The sequence below is a fragment of the Brugia malayi genome, assembly GCF_000002995.4.
Source record: "Brugia malayi strain FR3 genome assembly, contig: Bm_v4_ChrX_scaffold_001, whole genome shotgun sequence".
NCBI lineage: Eukaryota > Metazoa > Nematoda > Chromadorea > Rhabditida > Onchocercidae > Brugia > Brugia malayi.
The window spans coordinates 24436092-24456173 of NW_025062479.1; the positions used below are offsets into that span (position 1 = coordinate 24436092).

Here is a 20082-nt window from a genome sequence, read left to right on the forward strand (position 1 = left end):
TAGAAATTTAATGAGGAAAATGTAGCACTAAAAGAGAAACTTCATCAGCATAAAGTTTAACTTTCAGATATCTTTTAAAAGTGGTACAATACTAGGAATACACTAGGAAGCAATAATCAAATTAATGAAAACATTTTCTCGGAAGCATCATTTAAATCAAAAAAAAAAAACAGCATAATTCAAGCCAAATAAAGTCAAACATAAAACACTTTCACTATTTATTATCATCCACTTCTCGTTCGTTTTAGCATCATGAAATTATCTCGAAAGAACTATTTGGTCTCTAGGGTATCAATTTGGAACTTGACTAGAGTACACACTGTATGCATTCCAGACAAAGTCACCGATTTTTAGAATCCATAAAAATCATATCAATAGCTAAGAATTAATGTACTTCTTTCCCTTCCCACCACTGCCTGATGTAAGAAATAGAAAAATAACAAAATTCTTCTTCTCATCATAATAAAATATTGCTTTTTACAATTTCCAACACAAAAAATTGATTGATTTAAAAAATTCAAATAAGTAATAGCAATTTCTTACGAGTTACCATTATCATCTATCAACTCGACAACCATCACATTATCAGTTCGTTTACGAAGAAATTTCAATTTGAAAAACGGTTTTTCACATGAAACAGCATTCATAAAATGTAATAGGCTATTATCCGTGTAAATATTCAAGCCTGTATTGATATTATCCACATTTACCAGTAAGCATGGAATTCCCATAGCAGGATGCTTTTTTGTTATTTCAGGCTGAAATTTCAAAATGATTTCCTGACTAAAAAAAAAAAACCATGAAAATATGTAACATTAATTTAAGTAACAGAATAAAATTGTTCAAATCGCATTAGTTTTTTTTTTATTAAAAAATTATTTATTTTGTGGATGAAAATAGTGAATATGGGAAAAAGAAAATTTGCTGAAATGCAAAATACTAAATATTCTAATGCATTATTTTACAAATATTATAGTGATAGATACCAAATCATCGATTGAATGAAGATCATTATAAGTAACCCTCTCATAATTACCATAATCAATATAATGCACTTCTACATTCGTATCGTATATTGCTGTAATTACTGCACGAAACATTGCTTGAAATGCATGACAATATGAAACGCAAAGAGTTCCAAGTTTCTGAAATAATTAAAATTTGACAGACAAACGGAAACACATAAACATTTTGTTTAAAATGAATAATAAAACAAAAGTATTACAAAGTTTCATCATTTATAGATCGTATTCATTATGTCTACTATGTCATCTATATATCTATCATCAATCTGGAAATGGATCTTCACTGAAAAAAAAAAAAAGATAAAGTTTTCAAAATAAATCACATTGTCAGCAATACAGTAGTGGATATGGTTAATACGTTGTAATTTATAATAATTTATAAAAGTACCTTTTGTAATAATTTATAAAAAGTTTTTTTAAAAAAAAAAAAATATTTAAAAAATAACGAACGATATCTTTTCTTGGTAATGGTTCAACAGCTGTCAAACAATCCAAATACTGATCAATAATATCCAATAGCTTATCTTCCTGAATTTGCACAAAGAATAGTGGCCAATTTTGATTTGACCAATCATCATCGCTTCTTTTTACAGTATATACTGCCTGTTCAACCACTTCTATATATGGCACATAGGACTGTAAAAATAGAGTAATTTACCAAAAGCATCATTATCATGCCTATTCTATGAGTTATACACTTTAACAGCAGTAAAACAGAGAAATCAATGAGATTAGTTTATAAAGATTTTTTTTTTTCTGATCTTACTTACCAGACTATACAACTTCGAAATGACCAAAGACATTTTGGTGGCCATCAAGTAATTGAATCTCACTTCTTTTCCTACCTCATTTTATCTCTTAGTAGTCTTCTAACAACACAATTTATTTTATTTATTTATTTTTTTTTCATTTAATTATATGAAGCTGTGGTATGAAACAGATTGCGAGCCGAAATTCTAGCTAGAAAAACCCTGATGGCAAAGCAAACGATTTGTAATAATAAGTCTATATGGAATAATAATAAGTCTATATGAATTCGAGCTCTACAACTTCAAATCTCGATATCTGACTATATTACAACAATTATAGTATCACTTTATATTAATAGCATTAACAACAAGAATTTTATTAATAACAATAATGTAGGTAAAAAGAAAGCTTTAAGTGATAACCATTAATATAATTGTTATAATGCTATTAATGTTATAATGCTATTAATGCTACTAATGAATTTATGATTATAGCTAATGCTGTGACATTTCCTTCCTACCATCTCTATCATCAGAAACGAAGTCAAAAGATAAAATAAAATAATGGGAAAAAGATTCATAAAAATATTACTTAGTAGAAAACTCACCTCATATTTTAGGGATTTAATCAAATAGTGGTCACTGAATTTAAACGCTGACAAATCATCCGCCTTAAGGTTGGCCACGTTTTGATTATCTTCATCCTGAAATCAACATTTTCATTGCAACTAAATAACAAAACAGTTAGCACATGCTAGAAAAACTAAAAAAAACCAGTAATCTGGTAATGGCAGATAATTTGTATTTGGTATACTTTGCAACAATTTCCTGAAAAACTCTCGAAAATATCAACTGCTAAGCTATTTTATTAATTCATTGCATCAAAATGTTGTCATGTTCCATTTATAAGCATTCTACTTTTTGCTGAAATATCTTATCTCAGTAATAACCAAAGATAGTACTTTATAATTTAGAGAAAAAAGATTGGGAATGTAAAAAGATGATTTAAAAAAGAATTCAAAAGAGATAACTATGGTCAACATGCAACTGTGTATTAATAACGCAAATGCACGAAGATCAAACAATATATCCTAATTAATGAGCTTAATTAGGACTAGTAAGACTCATCTCACTTCTTACCTCATCTAAAGCACCACATATTGTAGCATTTCTAAAATTCGAAATTGCTGGTGCGCACTGCGACATTATTGGTGCGCACTGCGATGCTGCTGGTGCATACTGCGACAGTATTGGTGCACACTGCGATACTGTTGGTGCACACTGCGATATCATTGGTGCGCATTGTGATACTGTTGGTGCACACTGCGACATTATTGGTGCGCACTGCGATATTATTGGTGCGCACTGCGATGCTGCTGGTGCATACTGCGACAGTATTGGTGCACACAGCGATACTGTTGGTGCACACTGCGATACTGTTGGTGCACACTGCGATACTGTTGGTGCACACTGCGACATTATTGGTGCGCACTGCGATACTGTTGGTGCACACTGCGACATTATTGGTGCACACTGCGACATTATTGGTGCGCACTGCGATACTGCTGGTGCACACTGCGATATCACTGGTGCGCATTGCGATATTACTGGTACGCAATGCGAGATTGCTGGTGCATACTGTCGTTCTGTTTCTTGCATCAGATAACCATTTCTATCACGTGAACGATGTATGTATAATGCTTTCTGTAAAAAAAACTACAACTTTTCTATATCAATTAAACATTCAAGAACATCTCAAAATAATACTTACAACTCTTTGTAATTTTTCTACCACAGAATTAAATTCAAAGCAAAAATATTTCAATTTCAAACTTTTTCTATTAAGAGTTATAACAAAAAATACTGAGAATCGGTCAGATTCGATCAGATACTTTATTTATGATTAAACCTTTCCTATAAGTTTAGGACCAGAGTTTATTCTAAACAAAAATTTCTGAATAAGACCTCTTGCATATCATAAAGTGAAATAGGTTCTGGTGAAAAATATCCAGCGCCATTAGAATTTAATCGATCACCCTTTTCTGATTTTTTTTCAATATGTTGGATAGCGTATCCTCTGCCCGCTAAATCTAAAAAAGAAAAGTGAACGAAATAATTCATACAGTTTCTTCCTTTTATTTGTTTCAAAAATTGCATGATTTAAGAGATAAGGGAATGTTTGATCAATATTACGGAATATTTGATTGATTCTCCCATAATTGATTTTCTAATTCATTTACTATTTGATAAAATGTGTTGAATTGATGTCATACAGAAATTTTTTTTTTTGATCCTAAAAATTGCTTTAAAAAAAAAAAACTGCCTAATATAATGTGAAATAAACCTCCAGCATTTTTTAAATGAATCATTCTATACAAACAGTAATAAATGCATGTGATAAACATTGTTTATATCATATAAAGTTTTCAATTCTTCAACAGATATCCTTTCCTATAGTTCAAATGCTTGATAATTTTATAAAAAAAAAAAATGCATCTCTTGTTAACGTGAAAAAACCAATGAAGAAACCATTTGTAAACTCATGTTGTTGTTTTGTTGATGTCTGCTGTTGTATACCAGTTGATGTTTTCAAGCCAGTCATACTGTAGTACTCGTTCAGAACATAAGTCGGTGGTTGACCATACTGTGTTTTGCGTGACAGAGTCTGCTTTGGCTTCGGCTTATATTCTGCATAACATTACAGTGTAACTAAATAGCTCTGATGGTGATGCAATTCTACAGGTTGTGTTTTTCTGTTTCCTAAATAAAAGTGACAACTGGCTGAACTAATATTTTTTTTTTTTTAATCATCGATAGAAACAACATCAAAATTAGACTGATTGTGGATGAGAATAGAAAGAAAAAAGGTAAAAAATGTCAGAGAGCAAAAACAAGAGTAGCTGATTCAATCATTAAATTTCAACAAACAGAATGATAAGAAATGAAACCGCAGCAAAACAAATGTTTCATTTTAGTTCTTCTGCTACTTCAAATAGTTCATTTCGATTTAAAAAAGATTTAATCTATCTTCGACTCAATCTTACTAGTTAAAGCAATACAGATATACCTTGTTGCTGAAAGTTATTGTTTAAATCCCCATTAACCATTGCTGATATTTCGCTATCGCTAGGTCGAAAATGGCAAATTCCTGCATTCTGCTAAAATGGGAAAAATAAAAAGTAGATCTCAACATGGACAAAAGAAAAAGTTGATTAGGATAAAGGAAAAGAGGAAAAATAAAACAACTCAGAACCGAAGCCAAAGTTGAGGTGGGCGATGATGGTTGTGTGCTTTCTCGAGTATTCAATGGTACTGAATGATTAAATGTTTCAAAAAAATCGCCAGCATTAGGATACATTGAACAGGGATTCATTATTTGAGTCGTAGCACGAGTATGCATATTCCTTTCATGTTGATTTGGATATCTGAAAAAAAAAAAATACAAGTGGCGCTTCCTTGTTGGTTTTGATTGACTAATATTTTCCTAAATTTCCTATTCTAACCCAAGCAAATTTCCAAAATCCATAGAAAATCCAGACTTATCCGCATCATTAATTGATCTTATAATATATTGTCTATTCTTACATTCATAATTTAGCTAAAATTACTAGTGTTAAATGCCAGATAAGGCTTGGTTATATCATTTCTTAATAAAAAAAAAAAAAAAAAAAGAAAAAATTCTGCTCATAAAGGTTCATAAAATAAGCTAACACTGGAGGTAGTTGCTGAACTGCCACTGGATTAAACGATAAATTGTTCGGTAAAGTAGCACATAGTGACGGATTTATTGTTCCAGCCTGTGCCCAGTCCTGACATACAGGGAATGAAGAGTATGGATTCCAATTACTCGTATTAGGATTTAAGCCATTTTCAGTTTGTACTGGTAAAGATGTGAGATTCGGAAATGAATTGCAGGTATTCTGGAATAAAAAGTACAGTTTTTTTTTTAACGATAGATTTCGGAAACATTAGAATACCAGGAATACTTGGAAGAAAAAACAAAACAAGCTTTACAGAAACAAAAAAAAAAAAAAAAGACACAACAAAAATATCTTGATAGTCACTGCTTTCTTAACTGTTAATGAAAAAATAATAGGGATATAAAAGGTAAGTGTTGAGCAAAAATTTAGAGTAGATGCTGATAAAATAACATGCTGGAAAGAACTGTTTCTTCGAAAGGATATTATCAGTATATAAAGGAGACAAATTACAAAAAGTGGTAACTTACAGCTGAGGCAGGAGCAAAAGGCATCGATATTGTGTTCAATCTTTTCAAAACGGTAGCAAATTGCAACTGCAGAGTTTGTAATGTCCAATCTTGCTCAAATTTTGATCTAAAAATGTTTCGTTCATCAACGTTACTTGATATCTTAGCGAAATACCTTGATGTCAATAACTGATATCATAGGTATAAACAGCCATGTATATTTTGGTATTTATCATATAAGATGGAACGTATACTATTTGTTCAATCATTAATGACTGACTTTTAGAAAGAATAATCAAGATGAACGGATCAATTAGCACTAATAACTCTTTGAGCACGTTGTCATTTCCATTAATGATCTAATTCTAATGAGTGCATGACGTAGTGATAGAAACAAGCTTATCTAGTTATAAAGTCTTGAACGCCTGTAGCAAAATACAACTATGAAACAGTGAAAGCATGTGTCTAACAGAGCGAAGCAATGATAATTTCAGAATTAAGAATAAAAATTAAAAAATTGAAAAGAAATACTTTCTCATCTCAAGCAATTCCCTTTCAATTTGTAGTCTCTCGTTTTTTTCGCGCAATTTTTCTTCTGAAATTTTGATCGATTGTTCAATCGACGGTATAGTCATATCGTCAATCTCATCACAATAGATATCATCCATATTTGTAGCAGCATGAGTTTTTTGTGTTGCCAAAGGTTGTGTTCCTTGCACAACTTTCCCCCAATAAATGCCATCATCAGCAAATGTTGTTATGCATACAACGTATTCCTTATCGACTTCCAGCTTAAATTATGCCAAAAAATCGAATGATACACAATAATATTTTTCCATAATTGAAACTTATCGGTTAATATAACTCTAAAAAAAGAAACTGACATTTTGCAAACTTTGACTTTGTTCTTTTATGATCCCAAATTTGAATGCTGCTATTGGTATTTTCAGTACATCTGATGGCTGAAAAATAAGTCTTGTCGGGGACTAAAAAAGATATAAAGCATATTGATGGTATAATACTCATTCGCTTGAAGAATAGACGATCTACGTTTTCCTTCTATAATTTAGTTTTGCAAGAAATCTGAGTGAGACAACGATTATACTATGAATAAAAAATATATTAGAATGTTATTCTATTCTACCAAAAGTACTAACTTGTCCACAAAGATCGTATATTGCAAAGGAATCGCAAACAACGTGTTGTCCATAATCAACAAGGAAAGCTGAACATGTCCCATCTTCCGTATTGAATTGACTAGCCAATGCTCTGAAAAAGTGTTTACTGATCTAGAAACCTTTTTTAAATTAATACAACAAAAAATGAAATAAAAATAACAGTAGTACATAAGGATCACCATTTTGAAATGAGAGTAGAGAAACTAGTGGAGTTAATAAGAGTTCAATATATTGAAAGTTTGAGAACAGACCATTTCAAGAAAAAAAATAAACAAATAAATGCGACCTTGTTTTACAATAACTTAGCAATTTAATGATCATCAAGAATAGCTTGGCAGAATGTCAATTTTTGCAAACAGTGATAATAGAACTCTATATTTAATTAAATCTGGTAATATTCCAATTTTCCATAAGATTCTGAGTTATCAAAACTTGAGTTATGGATATGCTTAAGAAAAAATGCGCAGCAGTAACGTAGAATTCCATTTATAAATTCCGTTATTGTAATCACTCGTTGGATCCCAACTATTTCAATTCTTTTGATAGTTTTAGCAGTAATAATAGTAGTAACTCCTTGCTGACAAATCTAGAAGCTTCTAATGTTTTGTCATATTTAATCTTAGCTTTCTCAAAATATCCTGTTGAAATTTAGCTACTGATTTCAAAGATGCAAAAAGAAATCATTAACCTGTAAAGCCGAGAGCGACTCACTCTAGGTAAATTACATGGTCGTGCAACGCGAGCAATGCACGCCACTTCAGGATAACCACAAAGATACATTGACGGCGATAAACGTTTTATTGGACGTACCACATACTGCAACAGATTGGTTTATAATTTTGTCAGAAATTTGGAAATAGGCAAAAAAAAAAAAACTATTATACAGACTAGAAATCCTCCCCTGAAAAGAATTTGTTTCCACATATATATATTTTTTTTATATATCTCAACAGACTAGCTAGTTTTTGTTTTATATTATGCTATAAATTCTTTTCAAAATCTGGTATAAATGTATCACAATTATTTTACCCAAAAAATTTCCAAACTTTCCAGCAATTAAAAGAAAAGAAATTAACCTGGTATAAAATAGCCAATTGTTCCGTATCTCTCATCAGGTAGATATTATCAGCTAATTTCTCGGTTACACGTGCAGCAAACTCTCGCCCTGACGTAATTTGAAAAGGCGCAAACATAAAATTATCATTTTTGTCTTTTTTTGCAACAACTGGCGAGGATGCACTCTTCATAACCATCTGCAATGTATTGTTTATTTACTCCACAAATCATAGAGTGAAAGATTAACTCATATGTGAACCACAAGTATAAAACCAAAAATGATATTTATAGATCCTGGCTAGAAAATTAAAAAAAAAAAAATAAGATAAAGCTATCACCAATCACTAAGTTCAAATAAATCTATAATGACGAATGGTTCAATGTTGATTGATAATGTGTGGCAATTCTAAAGTTAATAAATGCTTCAATTATTAGCTTTGAATTCTGGATGAGTGCATTTTAGATTAAAACAAATCGGATTATTAATCAGTTAATTAATAATTCTCAATACCTATGGCTAATCGACGTATCTGGCTTGTCAACTTTCGATGATAATTTATGTGCCTACCATAGTTGTCTAATTATAACTATGATTAACTAATTATAATTCTGTGCGAAAAAAAAAAATGATATAGCTAAACTAGCTAGTTTCATTTATTAGTTTTGAAAAATTGGAAAAGATACACATATCATAGGTGAGATCATAGGTGATGTGCAGAATATATATTTGAGAACAAAGAGAGCAGTCAATTTCTACTGTAAGAAGTGGTCATAAAAGTTTTCGCATAAAATAATGAAAAACAAAAAGTAAAATATGCAGTAATAGAAATGAATCAATGCTAAGTACTGATAGGATTGCCGGGAAGAAAACACCGCGGGTAGGACTGATGGGGAGAAAACACCGCGGATAGGAGTATCGGAGAGAAAACATCGTGGATAGGATTAGGAAGAGAAAACACCGAGAATAGAATTGGCGGAGAGAAAACATCGAGAATAGAATTGGTGGAGAGAAAACAACGAGAATAGAACTGGTGGAGAGAAAACACTGGATAACATTGACGAAGAAAACACACCGCGGATAGGAGTATCGGACAGAAAACACCGAGAATAGAAATGGCGGAGAAAAAACACCGAGACGAGAATAGAATTGGCGGAGAAAAAACACCGAGAATAGAATTGGCGGAGAAAAAATACCGAGAATAGAATTGGCGGAGAAAAAACACCGAGAATAGAATTGGCGGAGAAAAAACACCGAGAATAGAATTGGCGGAGAAAAAACACCGAGAATAGAATTGGCGGAGAAAAAATACCGAGAATAGAATTGGCGGAGAAAAAACACCGAGAATAGAATTGGCGGAGAAAAAATACCGAGAATAGAATTGGCGGAGAAAAAACACCGAGAATAGAATTGACGGAGAAAAAACACCGCGGACATAGGGTGAACGGATGATCTACAATCTGACCTAAAATTTACACAATTTTAGCTACGACCATTCCGGAGCAATCCTACGTGCAAAATGAAAACTCTTCAATGATGCGGCTCACAGCAGACGTTAAAAAAGGATTGCGCAAAATTTGCGTCTATCATAGAGGAGAGAATTAAATAATATTCTATTAAAGGAATGCGTTAACTAAACGTATCTAGTAACGTAACGTGAATTAGAACTAAACATAGTAATATAAACGATAACGTGACGTGAATAAAGTTGAATGCAGTAATGTAACCGATAATGTGACGTAAATAAAATTAAACGCAGTAATATAAACGACAACGTGACGTGAATAAAATTCGACGTAGTAATATAAAGACAACGTGACGTGAACAAAATTCGACGTAGTAATATGAAGATAACGTGACGTGAGTAAAATTGGACGTAGTGATATAAAGGCAACGTGACGTGAATAAAATTCGACGTAGTAATACAAAGATAACGTGACGTGAGTAAAATTGGATGTAGCAATATAAAGATAACGTGACGTGAATAAAATTCGACGTAGTAATATAAAGACAACGTGACGTGAATAAAATTCGACGTGGTAATATAAAGACAACGTGACGTGAATAAAATTCGACGTAGTAATACAAAGATAACGTGACGTGAATAAAATTCGACGTAGTAATACAAAGATAACGTGACGTGAGTAAAATTGGATGTAGCAATATAAAGATAACGTGACGTGAATAAAATTCGACGTAGTAATATAAAGACAACGTGATGTGAATAAAATTCGACGTAGTAATACAAAGATAACGTGACGTGAATAAAATTGGATGTAGCAATATAAAGATAACGTGACGTGAGTAAAATTGGATGTAGCAATATAAAGATAACGTGACGTAAGTAAAATTGGATGTAGCAATATAAAGATAACGTGACGTGAATAAAATTCGACGTAGTAATACAAAGATAACGTGACGTGAGTAAAATTGGATGTAGTAATATAAAGATAACGTGACGTGAATAAAATTGGATTTAGCAATATAAAGATAACGTGACGTGAATAAAATTCGACGTGGTAATACAAACGATAATAAAGGATGGAATGTTTCATTTGCAAATTTATTTATTTCTTAACTTTTGGTCAAATTTTTTTTCACGTCCGTCTTTTCACTTAAGTATATAGCTTTCTCTTTCTTTTTTTTTTTTTTGTTTTGGGAACAAAACTTTTTTATTCTTTTACTAATTATTATTACCTTTTGAAAATTGTAACATCAAAAGATGCATTCCCAATTTGTATAAAAGAATCGAAAAAATAAAAATAATAATGAAAATTCTGTTTCTTTTTCATTACGTAATTTAATTATTAATTTCAGTTCATTTTTATTAAATTATATTCAAATAAGAAAATAAAATTTTCAGTATTTATATGACTCAAAAATTAAAATAAAAGTTACATTAGAATTTGTTTAATTTTTTTTTTTCTATATGATCTAATTTTGAATAATTTTTATTTATTATTTTTTTTTTTCATTTTTTGAAAGTTGTAACTGCGAAAGTTAAAATTTAATTTTAACTTTTAACTTTAACAAATTTTAACTTTTCATTCTCTTTTAAAATTATTTTTAATATAAATTGTTATTAAATATTTTTCAATTTTGCAATAATAATATAACAAAATTGCTGTTTCATTTAAAATTTTCATCATTACTTTATCATTTTTTTCACTTTATTTATACCTCCGATAATTTATCATCAAATATTTCTCATTTACTTCAACAGCAATTTTCTCACGTCTTCACGTCTTCACGAGTGATACGTTTACTTTACTTTAGTGATAATATAAAACGAGTACTAAATATCTCATTTGGAAAAAAAATTAATTTTAAAAAACGATGAACGATAATTATTATCGAAATTTCTTCTATAAATGACCAATATTTTATCTGTTTTCATGTGTTAAATATTTTGTTAGCTTATTTAGCCATTTACATTGTAAAATGATAAGAATAGGAAAATATTTTTGATTTTGATTATTTCAAAAAAAAATTTTTTGAAACAAAAAAAATTTTCCATTCTCGAATAAAAACTAATTTTCTCTTCTAGCTTCATAATTTTACACTATTTTATATTTTTCTTCCAAATTTTTTTTTCCAATTTTTCATTCTCGAAGAAGTAATAGGTTCATATTTTTTTTTCTTTTCTAATAAAAAATTTGATATGGATCAAATGTTAGGCATATCATACAAAAGTTTTATCAATTGATAAAATAATTTGTTATATGAAACATTGTTGAAATGAATACAAATACAATTCAGGTTGAAAAAAAAAAAAAAAAAAAATCGAGAACAATTCAAGATCATAATAAGAAATTAATTTATTTTGATATAGATCAAATTAAAATTTTTTTCATATAGATCGAATTAAAATTTTTCGCGCAAATGTGGTGCACACAAACATTTGCGCACCATTTCTATTTAAATTTTTTTGATGCTATTGCGCAAAAATTTCTCCACTATTACATATATGAAAATATACTGATTTAATATTTGTGATAAATTTTTAATTTAATTTTAGAAGTTTAAATTATATTTTTTCCCATTTGTAATTTAATTACTCTTTTAAATTAATATAATTATAATGTCGATATTATTTTTATTTTTTAATTATAATGTCTAAATTATATTTTTTCCCATCTGTAATTTAATTACTCTTTTAAATTAATATAATTATAATGTTCATATTCCAGTATTAAATAAATAAAATTATACAAAAAAAAATTTTTTGTTTTTTTTGAAAGATTCTAAAATGTTATTTACTCATTTAATTGTTGTTTTACTAATTTACCAATAAATATTTATTCATTATTTTCCGGTATTTTCTGTTAAACATAATTGATGTGTCAATTCATTTAAATGTAAATAGAAGTGAAATTAATTAAAAAGATGGTATTGTTGTAATAGTAAAATTCATTTTTGATAATTCTTGAAAGAGTTCCGTATTTATGCTTGAATTTAATTCGGAAAATGGTAATGCAAATGGATCTGATGAATTTGAAATTGATTGATTGGATGATAACGGAAACGAATCAAGTAAATTTGATGCCGTAGAATTTAATTTTTCCACATTTGAAATCTGAAAAATGCATTTAGTTAAACAATAAAAAAAAAAAAACAAGAATTAAAAAATGTGTCTTAAAGCAATTTTTTTCAGGTTTATCAAAAAAGATGTCGAATACATCATCTAAACCGGAATTTTTATATAACCGGAAAACTAGCATCAACAATTTGCTAATTTAAAATTTCATTAAAATGACAGAGAAAAAATTACTTTACGGCCATAATGAGCTATGGTACTTTGAAATCCAACAGCAAATAGTAGCAGAATTATTGATAAAAGAGAAATTGAATTCTTTGCCATAATTTCTTGCTAAACTTAAAATGAATAATTCATTTATTATTATAAATTTTTTAAGAGTTAAATAAATTTTCCGTCAAAATTGTACTTTCATTTCATTGTTTATTTGTTTTAATTCAATTCTTTATGGCAATATTTAGTCTAAATTTTTTCATAACGTAAAATATCAATGAAATTTTCAAAAAAATTAAGTGATTTGATAAGATAAAATGTTAACTCTAACTGAAAAATAAATCATTTCATATTTAATTATCAGATTATTTGGGCAGAAATTCTTTTGATTTTATCATTTCATATCAAATAAATCTAATAAAGAAAATAGAAAAAAAATTTTTTTTTTTGAAATTTAACATTTTTTAAATTATTTTATTCAATAAATAGATAATTTAAATATTAATGATTAAAATTTGCCATTTAGCCATGCAGCACTCCCAGCTGAATTCGAACAAAGAAAAATGATAAAATTCAAAAAAAAAAAAAAAATAAAAAAGAAATAAAAGCAAAAAAAGACAATTCAAGAAAATGAATTTAGTTATTTTATAAACTTAAAAATTATTTTGAAAAAACTGATTGAAAAGTTGATGCAAAATGATTATTAGCAGTAAACTTAAAATTTGAATAAATTTCAATTCCAATACAAAAAAAAAACCTTAATGATATGAAATATGAGCAGCTAATTTGATATTTGAAGTACTGGAAGAGATTATTATTATCATTTTTTTTTAATCTTTAAATAATGATATATGAAATAACCTTTACCTGTGAATTAGTCTATCTGTAAAATAAAATAGTTTATTTAATTTTTGTTTTCAAGTTAAATAATAGTAGAAGGACAGATGAAAATGGATTAATCGGATTAGTTTAACAGCAATTTTTGAAAAAGTAAACGAAAACAGGATTTAATGATCCGGAAATACGAACAGCTAATTTGATATTTCAAGCATTGAAATAGATTATTTTCATTTTGTAATCTTCAAATAATGATAATCTAATAATTGTATCAAAGTTATTCAATTTCTTTTAAGGTTTTTTTTTTTTTTTTTGATAAACAATCAGTAAAGAACTGTGTTTTAAATTTATTATTTTTGAAAGATAAGAAAATAAATATAAACTTAAAATAAATATTAGCTCAGTTTCACCTAACTTAAAGAATTGATAAATAATTTTGCTTAAACAATTGATAAATAAACTCGAGAATAAAATGGTGATTTAAAAAAATAAAAAAAAAAAAACAATTCTTTATCTATTTTGGTTTTAAAATTAAAAGAATGTACTAAGTTTTCATACATTTTCCAATTTAAATTTTAATTTTACTAGTAAATACGCGAAAAGTTTGCAGTAAATAATTTTTAAATTATATTTTTTTTAATTATATTAAATAATTTATCTTGTATTGCTTTTTTCATGCTTTCTAATACTTAGAGATGCAATAATGTTTGAATCAATAAAAATTGTTTAAAAAAATTTTAATAAAATTAATAAATGATAAATTAACTAAATCTGTTCATAGTTAATATTAAAGATTATAATAATAAATTTGCGATTATATTAAAATCTGGCAACTTTGAGATTAAAGTAAAACTAATGTTATTAACAAAGATTAGCTTTGAATGAATAATAAAGCAATAAATTTTTAATTGTAATTTCATATTTGTTTATGAAGTAATAATATATGTTCGTGTTGTTATCAATATAATCATTCATTTCTTACTGATAACAATTGTTCAAAGTGATAAGCGATAATGATAATCACCAAAATATTATACAACATCTATTTCTGTACCATTGGTATGTTCGAAAATAAAATAATTGATGAAATAATCATAATAAATAATAAAATAATGATAAAATAAGTGATTTATAAAATAATTGATATAATTTATTAATTAATTTTCATATGCTTTAGCAATATGAAATACCTATTCAAATTAAGCAAATAATGATTTTAATAATATCGGCAACTGATTTAATCAACTAAATGATAAATTTTTAAAATTTCAATTGATATTTACAAATATAAAATGAAACTTCATGAATGTACAACATGAATGAGATGTAGAAATATATTTAGTTTCAATTTTAACTTAATTCACATTTCAGAAATGATTGCCGAATTTGTTTTATAAAGGCTGAATTATTGTAAAGAAACTTAAACTTGAATATTTAAACAATATATTGAAAAAGCAAAAAATATTAATTATTAAAACTTTATATATTAAATCATAAAAAGAATGAAATTATATATTTTAAATGAAATATTAAAAAATATAATTCGAGAAATTAGACGATTATCGCTCATACGGCTATTCGGTATTTCATTGCCTGAATTTGCATCGCAACTAATAGCAATTACTAGCAGGTGGCAGAAAAATTAATTAAGCAATTACGTGTTCTTAACAACAATGAGAGAATTAATCGAGATAAAATTGTTGAAACCTGCTATACATTTGCTTTATAAATTAATTTTCATCCCTATTGTTTTCTATCATATTCTAATAATTAAACGACATTCAATTGATTGTCCATGGCTAAAATACTATTTTCAAGAGCCAGAAAGTGGTTGCAAGCAAGTAGTGACAAGTGGTAGCAAGTGGTTACAGATGATGACAAGTAGTGACATGTGGTAGCAAGTGGTTACAGATGATGACAAGTAGTGACATGTGGTAGCAAGTGGTTACAGATGATGACAAGTAGTGACATGTGGTAGCAAGTGGTTACAGATGATGACAAGTAGTGACATGTGGTAGCAAGTGGTTGCAGATGGTAGAAAATGGCGATAGTTGGAAGATAGTGATGAACGATAAGATGTGATAGCAAATAGTGGCAGGTGGCAGCAAGTGAAAGCATTGATGACTACTGGTGGTAAGTGGGTTTACAGGTGGTAGTAGGTGGTGGTGAACGCTAAAATGGTATCAGGTAGTTGCAGGTGGTAGCAAGTGGTAAGAAGGGTCGTAAATGGTGGCAAGTGGTTGAAGGTGGTAACAAGTGTAAAGAGGTAGTTGGAGATTGTGGCAAGTGGTTGAAGGTCGTGATAAGTAGTAAAAAGTGGTAAGAAGTAGTTGTGAGTGGTGGTAAGTGGTTGAAGGTGGTGACAAGTAGTAACAAATGGCAAGGGTTGTGCAGGTGGTGGCAAGTAGTAGCAAGTGCTAAGAAAGGTTGTAGGTGGGGACAAGGGTTGCAGGTGGTGACAAATAGTAGCAAGTACTGACAGCTGATAGTCATGCATATGGACTGAAACCGGATTGCGATCCTTCCTGATATTGCGAAACCGAATGAGATTTAGCCAGATTCATTCGTTGCATATGATTAGCAAAAAATTTAATGTTTGCTTATAGTTGTCGTTGTATTAAAGTGTTGTCTTCCTAAACTGTTTCCTCTGATACCTGAACGCCACTTGCAATCACCTGCTACGAAAATTTTCCGGTTACAGCCACATATATAATAATTTACTAATACCGGGACTGTTCATCCGATGTAAATGATATTCCGAAATAACTTCGAATGAAGTTAGAAATACCGTAGCTCGAACCGTATACGGTGGATCAAACAGAAGGAAATATCCAACATTGGTAGTTCATAATTGTTTTTCTACTTTTTTATTTTCCATTAATTTTACTAACATTAAAAATGTGGCATTCCGATTAAATTCATATTTCAGGTATTACTTTAAAAAAACATTACATTTAATTAAGTGGAATTTAGCACCACTTGCTACTACCTGCTACTAATTTATATGCTTCAAAAACAATAACTACCTTTTCAAATTAAACAAATATTTTCACAATAAGCAAAATGGATAATTTGGTTAAATAAAAAAAATATGAATAAATAAATGTTAATATTAGTTAAGCAAATATTAAACAGATGGCAAATATAGATAATAAATGTTAATTTAATTTAAAAAATAATAAATCTTTAAACATGAAATAGAATTTTAAAATTGTATCAAATTTAATATTGGAATGAGGTACAGAAATATTTCTTTTTTTTTTATTGTTACATTATAAAATTTGAATTATAATAGATGGTAGTAGGTAGCAGCAGTGATACGCGGTGGTAACAACATTGAATTATTGTTAAGAAAATTAAATTCAAATTAAATATTTCAATAAGTATTGAAAAACAAATTTAATGTATTTCATATAGCTATTCATCACTTTTTTTTTGCTTTTGTTTTGCTAACAATTGTAAGTGGAAAGTATATGAAATTCGTTAGGTTTATGTTTTAAATTTCAAACTGTAATAAGTCAAACTGTAATTTTCATTTATCAATCCACAATGAAAAAAAAAATTCGTTTAAAATCATTGCATAAATTTGATGAAAAATATTTTGGCGTTTTAATTGTGGTAAATTTTGACAATTTCAATATTTGTTCAGTGTGATTTACTTTTACGGCTTTAAATTTACTTTTGAAAAGTATGTAAAAAATACAGCAAAAATGGAAGTGATAATGGTGATACAATTCAAAAGTCATTTCATATATCAATTTAAAATTAATTAATTAAAAAACAAGCAACTTCACCTTATATTATTTTACAGTATATTTACAGTATACCAAATACTTACTCTACAATATTTGTTCAATGTGATTTACTTTTACGGCTTTAAATTTACTTTTGAAAAGTATGTAAAAATTACAGCAAAAATGGAAGTGATAATAATGATGCAATTCAAAAGTCATTTCATATATCAATTTAAAATTAATTAATTAAAAAACAAGCAACTTCACCTTATATTATTTTACAGTATATTTACAGTATACCAAATACTTACTCTACAATATTTGTTCAATGTGATTTACTTTTACGTCTTTAAATTTACTTTGGAAAGAATGTAAAAAATACAGCAAAAATGGAAGTGATAATGGTGATACAATTCAAAAGTCATTTTATATATCAATTTAAAATTAATTAATTAAAAAACAAGCAACTTCACTTATATTATTTTACAGTATATTTACAGTACACTTACAGTATGCCAAATACTTACTCTACTCTTATATCTGCTTAAAATTTTTTCATAATAAAAAATTAAATTAAAATCAAAAGTGAAATTAGTAAGAAAGATCGAAAAAAAAAATGAAATAATACGGGTTAAAAAAAAAAAAAAACTTTAGGTTAAAATTTTTTCCTTCTTTTTACTAAAATTTAAGAAGAAAAAAGAAATCCGAGAAAAAAGTTTCATATTGAATAATTAATAATTGCTCATCAATTCAATGTGAAATTTAATTTCAATTTAAAAATTAATTTTTCTATAAATTGCTAAATTGTCATAAAATTTCACTCTAAAACTCATATTATTGTCAAAATTAAAATTTTGATTTCAATAGATGAACCAAAGAAATATTTGTGTAATTATTTTACGAAAAAATAATTTTGATCTAAAATTGACAGAATTATCGGTGAATTTGAGCATATCAAAAGTGTTAAACTAAATAATTCGAAATTTTTCAATAACTATAAAAGAATGTCACATTGATGTGACATAATCCAACCTATATGTAAACGAGAAAAATTATTGTTAACGACATTAGCGCCCGTATCATTGCGCTAACCTATTGCATTCATTTAATTTTAATTGAAAGTATTCAAATAATTATTTAGAAGCATACTGAAATAAAATTTTACAAAAAAAAAAAAAAAAATTGTTTCATTTCAAATTTAAGGTAAAGAAAGAAAAGAATATTGGAAGACATACTTAAATGATATAATTAATGCATTTATACAATTATAAGTATTTGTTTGTTTGTTTGTTTTTGTTTACTTATTTCAATTGATGTTTTGTTTAAATTTTTTATTCTATCCAATACATGTACTTCTATTGAAAGAGTTATTTAACTTTTTTTTTTTTTGAAATTGTGTGCCATGGAATTAGCTTTTTTTACTTGTCATTATGTTAAAGCAATTGAATTGTATGAAATAATTATTATAAATCATTTTGTTGGATTTTCATTACTTTTGATTTAAGTGAAATAATTATTCGATATTTTATCGGTTTTTTGATTTAGATGAAACATTTTATGAGATTTTTTACATTCGAAATGTTAATTACTTCGTTGTTATTTGATGATAAATTAGCTAATAAAAATAAATAAATTAGCCAATAAAAATAAATAAATAAATAAAATGAATGTGAAAGTTATTTCTGAATGACATTTGTAATTAATTCATAGAAATGAATAGATTTGATTTAGTTCATTAAATAATGAACAAGAATACTGGAAATAGATAATGAGTCAAATTCTTAATTAGCTAATGCTATCGATTAACTGAACTTTCCAGAATTGTATTTCAGGATTCGACCGGAACGTCTTTTTCTTAGTTTTTTTTTCTAAGTTACGATTTTGGAGGATTTTCTGCATTTCCGTTCTTCAGCATTGGGGTCTCTTGGGGTCATTTTTGGTGATGGAGAAGATATTTCGGGATGGCAAAGTTCGTGAATGTCGCAAAGTGTTTTGAAATATAGTCTACCTTGGGGTTTCACGTATTTTACTGATAATTGAAAGGTCATCTGAGCTGAAAGTAATTGAAAGGTTATCTGAATTAAAACTAATTGAAAGGTCATTTAAATCATACTTTGACTTATCAATGTGACTAACTCACTTTACTTTACTTAAAGTATTTTTTCTATTAATTGCTTTGTCTTTTCATTGCAATTGCTAATAAATTTAACTGAACTTCCATTTCAAACTTGAATTTTATAAGTTTGGCGGAGAACCAATCATTGATTCACAAATATTTATCAAAATAAAAATATATGTATGTGAACAAGTTCTTAGCAAATTAATTGTAAACAAACATATTCTTATCATTTCACCTTTTAAAATTTAGAAATTACATCATCTTATACATATAATTATTTTAAAAATATTTCTTCGTATTTCATTTTGCTAAAATAATTCGCTTTCTGTTTATTATGATCGATACAAAATTATAGGATTGTAAAGAATTTGCATATTTTATTATTTTAATTGTTGTAATTTAAATTAAGGAAAGGAAAGCAATGATTAT

At 27.8% G+C, this 20082-nt stretch overlaps 1 protein-coding gene and 1 non-coding gene across 2 annotated transcripts; both read right to left on the bottom strand.

The window, feature by feature from the left end:
* Positions 1-539: 539 nt before the first annotated feature.
* Bm10863 (Tudor domain containing protein 1, putative) lies at positions 540-8412 on the bottom strand (the record flags this gene model as incomplete). The annotated part of the gene is made up of 16 exons (XM_043075990.1): positions 540-758; positions 987-1145; positions 1476-1661; positions 2383-2478; positions 2915-3478; positions 3740-3864; positions 4304-4462; positions 4842-4932; positions 5028-5199; positions 5486-5694; positions 6003-6108; positions 6513-6772; positions 6866-6943; positions 7139-7250; positions 7848-7975; positions 8236-8412. The coding sequence occupies 16 exons, from the start codon at positions 8410-8412 to the stop codon at positions 540-542; spliced, it is 2841 nt and encodes a 946-aa protein (XP_042931924.1).
* A 10999-nt stretch (positions 8413-19411) lies between these two features.
* On the bottom strand, positions 19412-19594 carry Bm13200. Its single transcript, XR_006227889.1, has one exon. It is a non-coding gene; the product is annotated as an Unclassified non-coding RNA Bm13200 (non-coding RNA).
* Positions 19595-20082: the final 488 nt, after the last annotated feature.